Raw genomic sequence first — 16,712 nt, forward strand, 5'->3', positions numbered from 1 at the left:
ATCACTGCTGCCACTGCTGTCAGTTCTAGTCACGCTTGTTCGATGTTTGTGGTCACCTAAGAGTGCCACAATGCACTTCTGTAGGAAATGCTGACGGCCTTTGAGTATCGGGAGTAGTTAGTGCGCTGCGCTACGAACCCGGCGACCCAAGTTCGATTCCCGATCACGACCAACACCAGGTGACGATTATCTGAACCGGTCCTGGGCCACCCCTAGGTCAACTCAGCATCAAATGAGTACCTAGTGCGGTGTGTAAACATCGCCACCGGGGAGACAAAGGCGGTCGGGCGTGGTGCTGGCCACCCACCCCCTCGTGTGCCGTGTCGCTAACAGCACTTGCTCCAATAATGCATCTGTTCAGGCCTCACGGGGAGTGTTTGTCTTTGTGTGCTCTTCACACGCCCTGCCCAGTTTGCAACGAGCGCCCTCCACTGGCCCAACGTAGCCATTTTAAATTGAAGCAATGTCCTCCAAATGCCTTTTACTGGTAGGAACCTCCTGGTTACACCAGCCCACAGGGGATTATTGTGTCCGTCCGTCCGTCGTGCAGGGAGGGGCTGAGTGGGGAGGGAGGGGCTGGGTGGGGAGGGTGGGGCTGGGTGGGGAGGGTGGGAGGGGCTGGGTGGGGAGGGTGGGGAGGGGCTGGGTGGGAGGGGCTGGGTGGGGAGGGGAGGGTGGGGCTGGGTGGGGTGTGGGAGGGGAGGGTGGAGAGGGGCTGGGTGGGGAGGGTAGGGTAGGGCTGGGTGGGGAGGGTGGAGAGGGGCTGGGTGGGGAGGGGAGGGTGGGGCTGGGTGGGGTGTGGGAGGGGTGGGGCTGGGTGGGGAAGGGCTGGTCACCCCGTGGTGGCAAAATTCCAGCTGTGAAAATTTGATATCTCGATTTGAATGTTATGCACCGAACATTTCTCTGCAGCAGCGCACGTGAGAATGCACGCCGTCGGTGCGTGGACACTCGAAGAGACCTCAGAAGCACTTCCGTTATATCTATTTCCACGGGCCGTTCTCTAACGTGCACTGCTCTGAAGAGGGTTCTGAATTGACGCGTCATATCATGACATGATGTAGACAGTATCATTTCAATAACATAGGAGGGGAAAAATATATATATAAAAAATGCAGCACCGTTAAATAAACTGATATTTGCAGCATGGCATATTTACACACTGCCTGATGCGATGTAAATCGCAATATCTTTCGTTCTCTATTAACTTTTTTCTGCCAAAGCCTTGGGCTTTCTTATAAGGGCCCTTAAGGATCTGTCCCTGCACGGGCTCGAATCTTCCATGGCTCTCAGTCAATGGATTTGAAACCAAAACCCAAACCAGTCTGATCGGCTGTGCCCAAGCTTGTCTGCCGACAGCTGTGCTGCACATAACGGAAGTTGAGCGCACGTGTGTGTGTGTGCACGTGTGTGTCTGTGCGTGCGTGCACTGTACCCAGGTAATTTCTAGAAGCAGACGATTCTTGAATTTTGATGTTCGTCGCTCCGACCGGGATGACAAGGATTTGAACGTAGCCTGCAAGACAAACGCAGAGATGAATGCCGTTTTGTTTTTGCACTCACTCAAGCGCAATCAAATGCAGACAACGGATGATGAGTTTTAATGGGTAAATTGTTTCCCCAGCAAACTCAAAGGACTCTAACTTGACATCTGGCTCTATGTCGTGCGACGTATATCACGGGCGACCCGAGTTTCTTTTTTCCCTGGAGCAGGCGGAAGAAGGGGGGTGGAAGACACGAGGCAGCCTGGCCCACGGCACTCACCCCGGGGCACTTCGGGCTTGTTGAAGACGCCGGTGACGGGGACGCAGGAGGAGCCGTCGCCGCCGCACACGCGGCACGAGTCCTCCACCAGGCCGGACTCGAGCCTCCCGTCACAGCCCACGGTCTGCGGGCCGACACACGGCCCGGCGCTAAGCGTCAGCAAACTCAGCAAGAGTGTAGAGGGTCCCCGAAATAATATCGTGGAGGTCCAGTCATAAAAACAATAGGGAAACACCAAATAGGATGTCAAATTCAGATTATTAAAAAGACACCCACAAGGATGAGGCCATCAACTCACTATACATGGGAATACAATTTAATCACACGTGGCTGAAACCTTGATTTGAAGCCAGGATCTCAGCCGTGCCGGTCAGTGCTCTGACCCCTGAACCACATGGGCACCTCTTGGATTAAGCGGTGTTCTGGGATAGATTTGTCCGTGTGGCACAGGTAGAGCAATCAATGCACAAACCTAATGCTACAAAGTTCAAATTAGAGTCAAGGGTCAACAACTCATACCTTTAGAGTCAATAATATAAGGACCACTTTGTGAGCAAATACTTTGAGAGAATTTTGCTTTTGAACCTATTTTGTTTTTAATCAAAGCAAACATTAACCGTATCAACTGGAAAGGGTTGTCTTGTTGACATAAAACATCATACGCAAAGCAGCACCCTGTATTTTCTGGCATTGTGATTTGATATCAAAATCCAAAATAACAAGCCAGTGGTGAGAGAGGAAGTTTAGAAATTGAATGCCATTAAATAACGATGACCAAGATGGAATGCGTCTAAAGGGGATGTCTGTCTAGTTAGATGCAGCGATGAAATCAGTTCCATGTGCACGTGATGGAAGGATTATTGCATCGCAAGACCACCAGAGTTTACGGCGGCTTGGGGAAGCCTTCATCCAGCAGTGGACTGATCATAGCTCATGATGGGTGATGATGAGATGAATGGATGTGTGCATCAGGAGTGTAGTGTGGGTTGGCATGGGCCCTGGTGGATAGCACAACATCGGGCGACTTGTCAAATCTATTACCCTCTTTGTCGACCGGCCCTGAGTCCATCTAACCCGTAGGCTACAAGCAACATTTTTAAACATTACAACAAAAACTTCCTTGACTTGAATGCTCAATATTGGCAGAAACATGTCTCAGTATATCTTCCTTTGAAGAAATAATGATAAATAATGATGAATATGATTTACACCACCACTGTTGTCTGAGAAGATATGCGAGCTAGCGTTTGTTCTGCCAGGTCTTCCTGGCACCCATGACCACCGAGTCTCGGCTTGCAGTCTCTCACACGATGAGGCTGGTGCCATTTTCACCAACAGCGTTGGCCATGAACTGTTGTTTTTTACCTCATCAAATTGCACTTACATAAAATGTGTTTAGAAATGTTTTTTTACTTTTCCCAAACGATTACAATACGTGCAAAGAAGGTTCAAACATGATCAGAGCCTAACTAAATCGGATGTTATTCACGTAAAGGTTTAAATTACACCACCTTTCATATAAGCATATGGATTGCTTCACTATTCTGGTAAATCGCCCGATGATGCTGGATGTAACTACCAGCGAAACGGCCTTCTACTCAAATTGTAAATGTTGTGGATTTACTCTCCAACACACCGGTGGGCTGAAGTAGTAACTAATTGGCGTAGATAGAAAAATAATAGATCACGACGTTTCGATCGCAACACAGGCAATCGTCTTCAGGTGAGAGAGAGAAAGCCACTGAAACAAAGTCTTGTATAGGCCTGAGATGGGAGTCTCCTCAGGCTAAGAGGGCGGGGCTAGAGATGGTCTCCCTGAGGCTGTGGAAGTGGCCTTTGTATTGTGGGAGATTAACATCTTCTTGGTTCTTTCGGTAAAGTCACGTAGAATGTAAATAATAAAATAAAATAAAAAAATTCTCACGACGTTTCGGCCACAACGCAAGCAGCCGTCCTCAGGTAAAGAATAGGTATGTCGAGAAGACAGAGTCTGAATGACTGAACGGCTGCTTGCGTTGTGGCCGAAACGTCGTGAGAATTATTGTATTATGTTTTCTTATTTTTTATTTTATTATTTCCATTCTACGTGACTTTACCGAAAGAACCAAGAAGATGAATCCCTGCAGTCACGAAAGCTTTAAATCGAGATTAGCATGTCAATGATGCTTCGGTTAGCAGATAGAGTAGGACATCCAGCCCGTCAACACAAAGACTTCCAACCTAGCGATGCAACTCAGAGGGTCAGCTAACATCGGCAGGAAGGATGGAAACATCACAGCAGGTTAAGACTTTATCCGGTTAATCACGTCCTTCCAATGATTGCTCAATTTGCACCCATCGTCTCGGTTGAAGTTGTGTCTGTGTTTATATATCTGGATGGCTTCATGGACAAATCTTTGATGATAGCCAGTGGGTTTGCATAGTACCTTCTATAAAGTAATAATGATAATAATGATTGAACAAATTATATGCAAACGTTACATTAAGGCTGATGGGGCAAATTAACTGAAAACGAGAGATTTTTTGTTTAAAGAGACAGTACACAAGATACAAACAGAATAGACTTGAATGGGATCACAAAAACTAAATTGTTATAATTCAGTTACGGTGGGGTGGGGGAGGAGGTAAAACAGGTTATCTTTAGCATGATATTGACATATCTAATCCTACCCTTTGAGATCATTCAATGAAAACCCAATTGTGGTAATTTAAAAATCCTAACCGTGGGTTGCTATGGGCAGCACATACTAAATCGAGCATACGTAAAAAAAGGTAAGACAGGGCTGCTGGACCGGTTTTTTTATGTCTTCGTGCAACTTGAGATGTGGCCAAATATAGCCCCCCCCCCCCCCCAATGGGCCGCACCTGTGAGCCACTCACGATTGCTGGAGGGTGCCCCCCGGGGTATCGACAGCCATCGCCGGCGTCGGGTGAGGTCCAATCAACGCTCGTGAATTACCGGCGTGAAAACCTCAGCAGGAGATGGTTTAATGCTGAGGCCGCACTCTTTGAACGCGAACTTTCTCAGCGTTCAACTGTCGGGTTTTGAGAACGGTGGTTCTCGTATTCCCAGGTGCGCTGGCCTCAAAACCCACCAAATGCGTGCATTGCCGCTTATTTATCAGCACGGTTACTTCCGACTTCAGATATCACCGCTGATTTTAGCCGTGGCCAGGAGACGAACTTGGGTGCAGAGCGCAGTGCACGAATGGCTGTCGCCACTCCCCTCCAGATCTCTTTAGGCCTCAACATTTCAAGAATACTTTCACTTAAAGGCTCCGTCATTATACCAAAAGTTTCAGGAAATCTACGCTGTTGAAAAAGTGCATCTCATACGCGTGACGGCTTGGTAACAAATATACGTTCTTGTGAAATGCCAATGAAATTAGGTGACATCAATCCATAAGCAATTTTGTTTTAAAATTATTCCAGCAAGGCCGGCTGATGCAAAAATCTCATGGCTGTGTACCAGAATTCTGTTTGGACGGTGTCCTTTCCCCGATTGTCTACCTGGGGATACACTTCGAGATGAACAGATTCCCCTCGACGTGAAAGCAATTATTATTTGTGAAAGGTGTCTATTACCCTTCACATTACGCGTGAAACCTAAATCGTTTTTTGCAGTGGCTTTGAGGCAATTGAGGGAAGACCCGTGTCTTGGACAGACACCTCCCCCGACACACGCCCGTCTGGGCGGCACTCTGGGCCACACCTATGTCTGTGCCATGATAAGTGGAACCAGTCAATGTCGGGGTGGGGAGGTAGGCGGAGTGTGTGTGGGGGGGGAGAGAAAACCCTGTTGTTAAAGGGCATTCGTGACCACACAAGAAACCCTGGGATGTGCAGTATGTGCTCACTCACACCGAAAACAATGTGGATGGAATCCAACCACACACCATGCCTCCGTGGACAATTTAAAACGCGATTTGTTCTACGGTCAAAAAAATGTACTTTGCAGATAGTTTTTTTTTTCTGCAAAATATGGAACTTGCAAAACTATAGGAACACGGTTGGGTTTTAATGCGGTTTGGTTAAATGTGTCGGTTCATTGCGTAAACACTTGGAACTGGCTACAACGCTGAAGCAGCTCTCAAGAGTGCCCTGACTCGACCCTGAGGCTCAGCGGAGAGCAACGCATCTAACGCACGCTTAATTGACGACTCTGCAGTTTCAACTTGCCCTGCAAACAATCGCCTGTGCTGAACCGCATCAGAACATCACGTGGCACTTTGTGGCCGTCTCCTCCACCAATGGACGATGAATAACGGCCCACAGTGCAACTGCGGACACCAATCCCAAACCATGGGCCACATCGTAACACCACCGCCAGCTTCGATGATTCACCAGCAGCGTTTTAGGTATTTGCTCGACTACTCCTGTCAATCCACCAACCCCGACATTAACATATCAACATTGTTGTTGGATTCCCCGCGATACAAAATGAAAATCATTCTTAAGTGTGAATTGGCAAAGCACATAAACATTAACATTTTGTAACTGTGCTTGGCTATACATGTGAAGCACTTACATTGTAGCCTGAGGTTAGCGTTACACAATGTTGGCCTTTTCAACAAGTCTCTGGTTTCAATTAGGCTGTGGTTTTAAATAGCATGTGGTTTAATTAGTTTGCGGTTGAATTATTAGAACCCTATGAATAACAATTATAAAAGTGCCTGACAATTGTTCATTCATATTTAGGATTAAGCTTTCAGTTACACTCAGGATTATCCATTGGGGGGAGTGTGAAATCTGAACTTGTTCCGAGTCAACCTCCTTCAGCAACTGGCACTGACCAGCGTGGTAAAGTAAGGTCAAACAACCTAGCATGAACAATATGGAATGGGTGGGGGGGGGTGTTTATCCAACGATGATGAGAGGCGTGTGCTTGGAATCACATTGAGAGGCGGAACGAGAAACACGTGGAGAGAGAAGATGGAGACGTTGTAATTGACTTGGACAGGATACAGCTCTCGGACAGGACACATCTCATGCACAGAACACATCTCTTGGACAAGACCCATCTCTTGAAGGGACATTCACTGATTCGCAATACAAACAATTGGAGTGGCTGCCAACAGAGAGAACGCTTTTGTGGCTATATCCGCCATGGAGATGGAGTAATGGAATCGGCTCGTTTGCAAGTGCCAAGCGGATCACTGCATGACACGACCTTGAGCGATGGTGACGACGTAGAGAGACCTGTACCCAACAATGCATAGATCATGGCTACGTGTGTATGTTGAACTTCATTCGCACCGTACGTAGCCAACCGTGCTAATCGGAGGTGCGGGGGAAGGACAACAAACTAAACACAAAAGGCAGTTCGAATGATAATGATGATGGTGAATGGCGTTCAAGAGTTTTTCCATACATAAAACCAGTTAACTTGCTGAAAAAGTAGCTTGGGGGAGCCTTGATCCAGCAATGTATTGATTAATTATTGCTGTTAATGTTGACGCTACCATTTGTTGCCAGGTCGCTTCTGAAAAAGATAATTATTGACTCAATAGACATGACCTGGTAAAATAAAAAAGATTATGTTGTTTTCATTTACTTATTTATAGCTATGTGCTTCCCTTCCCTATACTTTGCACTCCTCACTCCTATAGGGTTTTATTTGTATTGTGCATTGCTGTAACTTTCTGACCCACCGCCTACCAGACATCTGTAAAAGAAACAGAGCTTTGCAGCTCATCGGATATCTCCAGAATAAATAAAAGATTGCGATTGTGCTCGAGCATGGAGAGCTGTTGGATGGGGGAGTGCGGGGGGAGGGGGGGGGGCCTTAGTTGGGGGGCCCAGTGAATGAGGGGGGGGGGGATGTTCCTCCTTACCCGGCACACCCCTTGCACGCACACGTCTCGGCCGCCCGGCTCGCAGGGCGTGCCGTCCGCCACGACCTCCGCTTGGCGCACGTAGAAGTTGTGACCGCGCACCATGCAGTTCAGCTCGCATTTATTGTGGGCTGGTCGCGAGCGGGTGGGTGAGGGGGCATGCGCACAACACAGGGGCAATGTGTATGAAATAAGGAAGAAGAAGAGAAAAAAGGCACGCATTACATTTCGCTGGATTATGTAACGCCTTCCTAACATTTGCGTTCCATCCTTTGTGAAGCGTTCCATTTTTCATATTCTTAGGTTTTTTTCGGTAAAGTCACGTAGGTAAAAAAATAAAATTAATAAAAGTAAAATAAAAATAAAATATAAATCACGACGTTTCGGAGGCATCCGTCTTCAGGTGGAACAGTCACAGCACGATTGCTGTATTCAGGGCCTACCTTGGCTCCTCCCACCCTCTCACTTGATACAGCTATCGTGCTGTGACGGTTCCACCTGAAGACGGAAGCTTGTGTTGCCTCCGAAACGTCGTGATTTTTATTTTATTTTTTATTCTACTTTCATTAATTTTAATTTTTTACCTACGTGACTTTATCGAAAAATCCTAAGAATATGAATCCTTGCAGTCACAAAAGCTTCAAATCTAGAAGCGTTCCATTCGCGAAAATGTCGTCGCGTTTTTACGAGCCGCGCAACCAAAGGACGTCACACTGAGAGATGATGACAGATGTAAGTGACAGCAAAATACTGTGCACGTGCTTTATGAGATAGCCATGATTAATAACCCATGTCAATCTGCTGCTGGATGAAGTCCACCTGACTCCCTGTCATTCATGGGGGTTGTTTGACCATACTTCACCACGCTAGTCAGTGTGGGTTTGGCGTAGAGAGGGCCCAGAGTCTATTCAATCACTCACCGCTGTTGTTGGTTATCGCTGGAAATTGAACACAGATTTCTGGGTTTATAGCGGAGTGCATAAACCGGCGCTCCACCTACACGCCCCACTGCATCACACTGCGTTACAAAGCACACCACAACAGGCACCGACAAAGGAACCCCCAAAATACCATGGTGACGCAAAACTTACCAAATAAAAATGCCACAGCATTCTTGGGATTGAATAAAACGATAATAAGGCCGTTAAACTCAAGACTCTCCGCTGGAGGCATTCATTAGAGGTATCGGTTTTATTGATTCTGGAACGATCTCGCAGGCTAATGGAGGAGATTAATGGCTGTAGCTGACGTGGAGATGGTGAAAGGAGGGCAGCTCACGCCGACGCACCTCGGGGTACAGCTGCTCCGCCCTCACCGTTTACAGGAGGACCTTCCCGATGCTAATTTACATCGACTACCGCAAAACCGCCAGCAACCTGCACGCTTCTGAATCGATCCCCTGCCACGGCCAATGTCAGGAGGCGAACGATATTCGAATTGGCCCCCGGGGTCAAAAAATACAGCGAAGAAATACCTTCACGCATTGCATTCTCAATCAAAGGGCTCCCAAAATAGTTGGATGCCCGGGGTGAAATGCCAGAGGAGGACACCTTTGAGGCCTGATGATTTTTTCCGAGGCCCTCTCCTCCCTACCTGCACATCCCCCCCCCCCACCACGTGCCTTTCCCCCACCACCACACGCAACTCTCATCTCACGGTCACATGACGACTCTGCATGTGACGCGTGCGCATGCGGTGGACGTACCTCCGTAGAACGCGACCCACTTGTGCATTCGGCCCTCTCCTCCCCACCTGCACCCCCCCCCCCCACCACGTCCCCTTCCCCCACCACCACACGCAACTCTCATCTCAGGTTCGCACGACGACTCTGCATGTGACGCGTGCGTGCGGGGATGCGTGCGGTGGCCGTACCTCCGTAGTACGGGACCCACTTGTGCATTCGGCCCTCGAACTCGCGCTGCTCGTGCTGCGCGCACTGCTCCTCGCGGTGCTCGCGCGAGCCGTCCGGGCAGCTCTGCATGCACCACCACAAAGACAAAGATCCCCCTTATAGCCTTAACAGACTGTTGGGGAAAGTGCTGTTAGTGAGAACTTATGAATGAAGGTGTTGGTGGCCAACGCCACGCTCGGTCGCCTTGAGCTCCCACTGTGTGACGCTGTTTCACACACCGCACCAGGCACTCATTTATGGCTGAGTAAACTTGGGGTAGGACCAGTAACGATTTTTTGTTTATATTTGTCAGCGATGTTGGGCGTGAGTGGGAATGAAACTCTGGTAACCAGGTTCTTAGCGCTCCCCGCACAGAAGCGCGCGCGTGCAGCGGCAGTGAGATTTATGTAACACAAAACATTGCACTTGGATGTATTGTCTCTCTCTGCCTCTCTTTTGAGTTATCTTCTCGAGGGCGGGTCCTTGGTTTAAGCTCCCTTCATCTTACGCAATCCACCTCGCCTCTCTTCACCGCACAACTCATCACCATTGCTCGGGTTCTTGAGCCATGATGAAGGAAGGATGGTCCAGGTGGCTTCCCATTGCCTCTCCTCTCTCAGCATTGGTTTTTGTTTTGGGTGACACTATCATGGGACAGAGTTTAACGTTATACCCAGGACACACTTTTGAATGTATACAGTGTGACAGGCGCACTGTAGACACAAGGGAAGCATGCCTAATTCAGAGAGTGTGAAGAGGAGTTTACAAAAAAAACAAGGGGTAAAAGGCTACAGGCAAGAGAGAGAATTGCGATGCTATTATGGTTGAAGTGCATGGGCAGACAAAATCACGAAGAAGCCTATGACCAAATTACCCAGAGTGCACTCATCACATCGCAGAAGCTAAGCCAGACTGAACTTGGGGGAGTGCTTGCACGTCAGACCATCGTGCATTAAGCAGGCGCACAGCAGACTGCTGCAGGGCAATATCTTCAGCAGAGGGCAGTGCCGCAAAACATCTACTGTTGTACTGGTCTCCTATGTCCCCACATCCTATGCTCCCTGTCTTCATCAGCCTCCAGGACCCCCACGGTCCAGGGAGGTCGTCATCCAGCAGTGGATTATTGACAAAAGGGCTGCACATGCACACACAGAGAGAGAGAGAAAGATAGCCACGGTCGCCGGCAGAAGAGGAAAGTCCTGATGTTGAACCGGAACAGCAGCAGAGTGTCAGCATTGTCGAGATTTATGTCTACGGGGTGAATAATATAACAAGTCGGGGCGCAGAACAGGTCGCGCAGCTCGCCGCTTTCGCTGCTGGGGTGAGAGGCAGGAGGACCGGACCCCTCGGGATCACGGCCACAACTTTAGCGACGGGGTCTTCCGCACTGGATGATTAAATGCACGCGAGGAGAGACGGTGAAGAATTGTTCACGCAAACAAAAACAAACATTCTGGAGCGGCACGCGAGGCACTGCCTTGTTACAGAAACGAATTCTCCCGTGTTTGTAGCCTTCTACCCCTTCTGCCCACGACCGTGGCTTTCTCTCTCCCTCTGTGTGTGCATGTGAAGCCCTTTTGTCAATAATCCACTGCTGGATGACGACCTCCCCGGACCGTGGGGCTCATGGAGGCTATTTGAGCGGACCTCACCACGCTGGTCAGTGCGGAAAGGTGATGAAGACAGGGAGCATACATGTGGGGACATAGAAGACCAGTACAACAATAGATATTTTGACTTGCCAGGCAACGGCCTACAGTAGAACCCCTCTAAACGACGATAATTGGTTCCACGAAACCGGCCGTTAAGTGATTTGGTCGTTAAGCGAGCATAGGAAATACACGTTAAAGGCTTAATTCGTTCCAACAGCATTGAAAGTCACCCTTTTTCACCCAAAAAAACGTACTTGATGATATTTAAACAATGGCTATTAATACATAAATATACTACCGACATTATAAACACACATTGAAAAAAAGTGGTTAATCAATGCATTAATTCATATTTACTGTACCTACAACAGCCCGTCGTTAACAGGGGAATGGTCGGTAAGCCGAACACATTTGGCCCTATGGAGGCACTACACTACTATACACTACACTATACACTACACTACTATACGCTACACTATACACTACACATTGGGCTCTATGGAGGCCCGTCGTTAATCGATGAGTCGTTAACAGGGGTGGTCGTTAACAAGGGTTCTACTCGACTCCACGGTTACCAGAGCAGCAAGTAGCAAAGGTTTGTCAAAGAGAAATGCAAAAGGATGATTTTGAACACGAAGAGAGGGGCCAAAATTAGAAATCAAGATTTTTACAATTAATTCTGTGATCAAATCACCCCCCCTCCCCCCCACCCGATCAGCCGCCAAGATCTCCACTCTCTGGGTGGTCCGAATCCAGCAGTGGATTGACAAGAGGGCTCTGACTCGTGCACCGTGTTCAGGTGCGACGTGACCTGGGGTCATTCACGCGGCTGACATTGAAAAGTGGAATATTTCGTGTATTCTAGAATTGAAGCTTTCGTGACTGCAAGGATTAATATTCTTAGGTTTTTTCGGTAAAGTCACGTAGGTAAAAAATTTTAATTACTAAAAGTAAAATAATAAAAATAAAAATCACGACGTTTCGGAGGCAACACAAGCTTCCGTCTTCAGGTGGAACCGTCACAGCACGCCTGCTGCATTAAGCAGTCGTGCTGTGACGGTTCCACCTGAAGACCTGAAGACGGAAGCTTGTGTTGCCTCCGAAACGTCGTGATTTTAATTGTATTTTTTATTTTACTTTTATTAATTTTAATTTTTTATCTACGTGACTTTACCGAAAAAAACCTAAGATTATTTCGTGTATTTTTTTTTCAAGTCGAATTTCCCGTTGATGTATTTTAGCGAGTTGACTCAACGTACTGTTCACCACAACAGAATTGTTTCTCTTCAACGGCTACTGCCGTGATTTAAGCGTAGTTTTTTTTACGGTGGCTTCCCCAATTGTAACCGTCTGTGACTTGATGGAATTCGTTGCGTGTAGTTTATGTCTTAACGTAGAACGTGTTCATCGCCTCCTTCAATCGATTACATTTTATCAAATATAAAATGGTCGTATCTTGATTTGAAGCTTTCGTGACTGCAGGAATTCATACTCTTTGGTTTTTTCGGTAAAGTCACGTGGGTAGAAACATAAATAATAGATCACGACGTTTCGATGACCAATGGAAAGCTTTTTTTATGTTTTATTTTTATTATTTTATTACTTCCCTTCTACGTAACTTTACCGAAAGAACCAAGAAGAAGAACAATGGAAAGCTGTTGTTGCGATTGAAACGTCATGATCTATTATCTAGTTTTCTATCTATGTGACTTTACCGAAAGAACCCAAGAGTATTAAGGGTCGTGTCCGCTTTCATCCTGTTTGTGAGTAGGCAACTAATTTTGGAAAGATATACATTTCCCCCTGGCCTATAGATTTTCCAAATCACTTTTTACGTGACTCAATGAAACCTATTTGAATACTAAAACGAATCTCAAACCAGGTAAAGGAGTACAGACTGCTACCGGGGGGGAAATACCTTCCACCTAACAGCGGGAACAGTCCAGCATTATTCTCTCTTGTCGATGCAAGCACTACCATAGAGCTCCTTCATCGAGTGCTCTTCAACATGAATTGGAAAACACCGCCCCCTGACAGTGAAATCGTTTCCATCGCCACCCCGCACCCAGCCACTACCACCCAGTGGTGCCGCTATGAAGCAGGCGGTGCAACTGCCCCAGTGTCACGTGGGTCGAGAGGGGCCCAGGTGCTGGGCTACGAAGAGAGAGGGAAAATACCCAGGAGGCCACTTTCCATTGCTCACACTCGGGGCCCATACCAACCACTGTACCCACTGGATTCATGTTTTCATGCGCCGAGCCAAAAACACATCAGTGAAATAAAGCAATGCATGCCCCTGTGGCCCTGAAGGACTGTTAGAGGGGCCCTTTTGTCCTTCCTTTGACAACGCATATATCATTTTCCTCACTCGAGAACTGCAATAAAGTCTTCCACAAAGCGCGGCACACAAACGCGTCCGATTTGGATTTATTTTATTTCAATCCTCACGACCGGAATGTCCCTCCTCACCTCCGTGTTGCACAAAGCGTACGTCCTTTCTGACCCCGTGCAGTCCGAACCGACATTGTTCCTGCGAAGGAACGAGAGAGAAACGTTACCAGCTCAGTAAAATCACCGCCTATGCATTGACTCACGGGAAAATCCTCCGCAGGAATTTATCGCCCCTATAAAAAGGCGTTACATTTCTTAAAAGGACTTGACTGGTGACGTGGGGTGGTGGGGAAAGGGGGCACAGTGCCAAGGTTTGACCAAACAAAGGGCACCAGAAGTTGGCGGTACACAGCCTTCTCTTGTGCTCTCTGCGTGAGCACGCATTTGGGGCCGAGGGCACCGCCTCTTTGGCAGTGAAAGGCGAAGGAGGGTTGTGAATTCATCTGGGAAGTGTTTTCAGAGTCACTCGCTGGGCGAGAGCCCACGCTGCTGGGCCGTGAGGTTCGGGCACCGAAGGACGCCAACTGCCAAAACAAACACGACCCGCCGTCACGAGTCCTGTTTGCGCGCTTCCTAAAGTCGTTCGCAAAATCTGATGACGAGAACTCGAGCGCAAAGGTTCGGCGACGTGGTTATGTGCACTTTGTCTGGCCCAGGAGGCCCAGGGTGAAGTTGCCTGCGTGTGGCCTGCGAATGTACAGGAGGCCTCTGCGAGGAGGAAGATACCAAATCGTGTGACGTTAAGTTGCCACTGCAATAATCACAATCGCCAGAAATGCGCCCCATCTTGTCACTCCTCGAAAATAAAGCACAGTTGAGCCTGGGTAGTGCTTGGATGGGCGATCACCATGGATAAAAGCAGGTGATATAGGCTGCGGGGCTACATTGGAGGGGCAGCAGTGTTGCTGTGCTATGCTCACAGCTTACCTTCACCAACCCACGCTGATCAGTGTGGTGGAGTGTGACCAAATAACCACCACGACCCGCGCCGCGTTGGCGAGACCCTCATCTCAGGGGTGCCACCACTGAGCACAACAAAAAGAACTGAGACCGGCGGAGGGGAAAACTGCACTTAGCTGACAAAAACCCGGGACCTTTGACGGTTCATTTTTTTTTCTGAGACGGCTCACAGCTTTTCAATGACAGTTACTTCAAAAAGAGGACAATGCTAAGGAATGCAAGACAGGTGGCAACTGTAGCCTCATCCGGCAGTGGACTGACAAGGGGGCTGTAAGCTTGTACATGTACAGAGCCGCCACTGATGGGGCGAGAGTCCATTAGACCGAGGAGGGCGGCTGAGCAAGCCAGCACAGATTCTTGGCACGTGACGACGGCCTGAGTAACAAGTAGCTTGATAGCAAAGAGAATTATATTCTTTACGAAAATTCTCGTAGCGTCCAGACCACAATTTAAGATGGCTCAAGGATGTAAGAATGTGCTTAAGCGCTGGGTGTGGCATTTTTGTGGCTGTCTCCGTTCAACCATAAAATTCCACGCTTAGCCTCCACATCAAATGAGCAAAACAAATCTATGTCTGGGCTCGAATAAAGCAGGCTCGCGGGCAGCCAAACGCGGCAGGTGAAAGCGACGCTTTGTCAAGCACGAGGAAGCCTCGATTCCATGTTCATATGTAGTCCTACGCGTGGGGATGGTGGATCACGTTATATCGACGATCGGCTGATCGATACGTTATCTGGCGTAACTCTATCGCTAGCCGGTGTGACTTTTTTTTTCGTTCTCGGACACCGGCCCGATTTAACACTACAAATATACGATTGACAGTTGGGGGGGGGGGGGGGGAGAGACCACGTAAGGATGGGATGATGGCTGCGTTATTTCCAATGTTGTCAGGCCGCATACGCAATTACATTTCAGGATATTTCAAAATCATCCAAAAACAAAACATACCCGTGATGCTTAAGCCAGAAGAATGCAATTTTTCACCACCGTGACATATTTTTGTTACCTAATACCAACACTCCTAGCAACTTGTTCAAACATAGAATTGCCCCCCCCCACCGCCCCACCACCGTGTGTGTCATCAAGCATGCTGCGTTCACAAAAATAATGAAAGATTCGTTTTACGAAATAAATGAATTAATTTGCAGTGTTCCAGTGCCAATGCCCCCAGGTGTCCATGCCTTGAAGCTGGCATCGCCAAGCATTGGTGTTATCTGTAACATTTGCCTAACACAATCCAAGTGAATGTGTCCCATAATAAGAATGACGTCTGACTGCTATACACATGTTTGAGCTTTCTCAATTCTCTTTGAGCAATCTGAGGCAGCAAGGTGTCCGTGGGAGGTGGTGTGGCAAGTAGCTTGCTAGCATATCCATGCTAATATTAAACATTCTTCACTAATACCCATATATTTCCTTTAACATGCAAAATGTGCAATGTCTACAAGCAGGACCGTCTTGAAAGGTGTTCTTGGGACTCCTAAGTAAAAAAGAAAAGTCACTTTTGCAAATAACCATTATTTACCTACAATATGGCCATTCACAATAAAACTATTTAAAACTGAGAGGAAATAAATAGTTGTATCTATAGACTTGCTTCAGTTCCTGTGACTAAATCAGTTCATGCACAGGTGTCGGATGGATTGTTGTATCGCAGGATCGCGAGAAGTGGAGGCCGCTTGGAGGGGCCTTCATCCAGCAGTGGACTGATCACGACTGATTATGATAATAGACAAGCTTCCAGGGCATCCCACCAACCCTGCCTTTCATACAATCAGAGGCTCATGCTTATCTTAGTTTTCATTCTCGAGTAATACGGGGAATGATTGACAACGTGTTTCAACAATTAATTCACAACCAAAACTTGCTTTATATTTTTTTTATATTTTAAAAAACCATAGATGGTATGTATCTAATCATTCCCTCATTTTAGAGAATACAAAATGTTTATGCTTGAGTATTAATGTGATGATGGCGCTTTGAGTGGCAGATTTGTGCCAGAAATGCTGCCCACGTGTGCAAGCAAAAATAAAATTGACTTGACAATCAAAACTAAGAGCATGATGATGAAACAACCCTGTACTTTCATCCATCCTTCAACCGATGTGTCCGGCGAGCAATCGCAATCACAACCAAATCGCTTCATTACAAGTTTTTTCCCCACTATCAAAGTCAGGTCATGCCCTCTCAAAAACAATCTTGCACTTTGAGAAGGGTAAT

General features: G+C 47.5%; 1 protein-coding gene across 1 annotated transcript in view; it reads right to left on the reverse strand.

Moving 5' to 3' along the window:
* The window catches only part of LOC133347287 (papilin-like), a 46,067-nt gene that overhangs the window by 21,539 nt on the left and 7,816 nt on the right, over window positions 1–16,712 (reverse strand). Inside the window, 5 exon segments of the mRNA XM_061559422.1 lie at window positions 1,436–1,516; window positions 1,765–1,888; window positions 7,599–7,729; window positions 9,471–9,573; window positions 13,611–13,671. Of these exon segments, the coding sequence (XP_061415406.1) occupies window positions 1,436–1,516; window positions 1,765–1,888; window positions 7,599–7,729; window positions 9,471–9,573; window positions 13,611–13,671 (500 nt within the window).

Source organism: Lethenteron reissneri, chromosome 25 (genome assembly GCF_015708825.2).
Source record: "Lethenteron reissneri isolate LAM-NWPU_2019-01 chromosome 25, ASM1570882v1, whole genome shotgun sequence".
NCBI lineage: Eukaryota > Metazoa > Chordata > Hyperoartia > Petromyzontiformes > Petromyzontidae > Lethenteron > Lethenteron reissneri.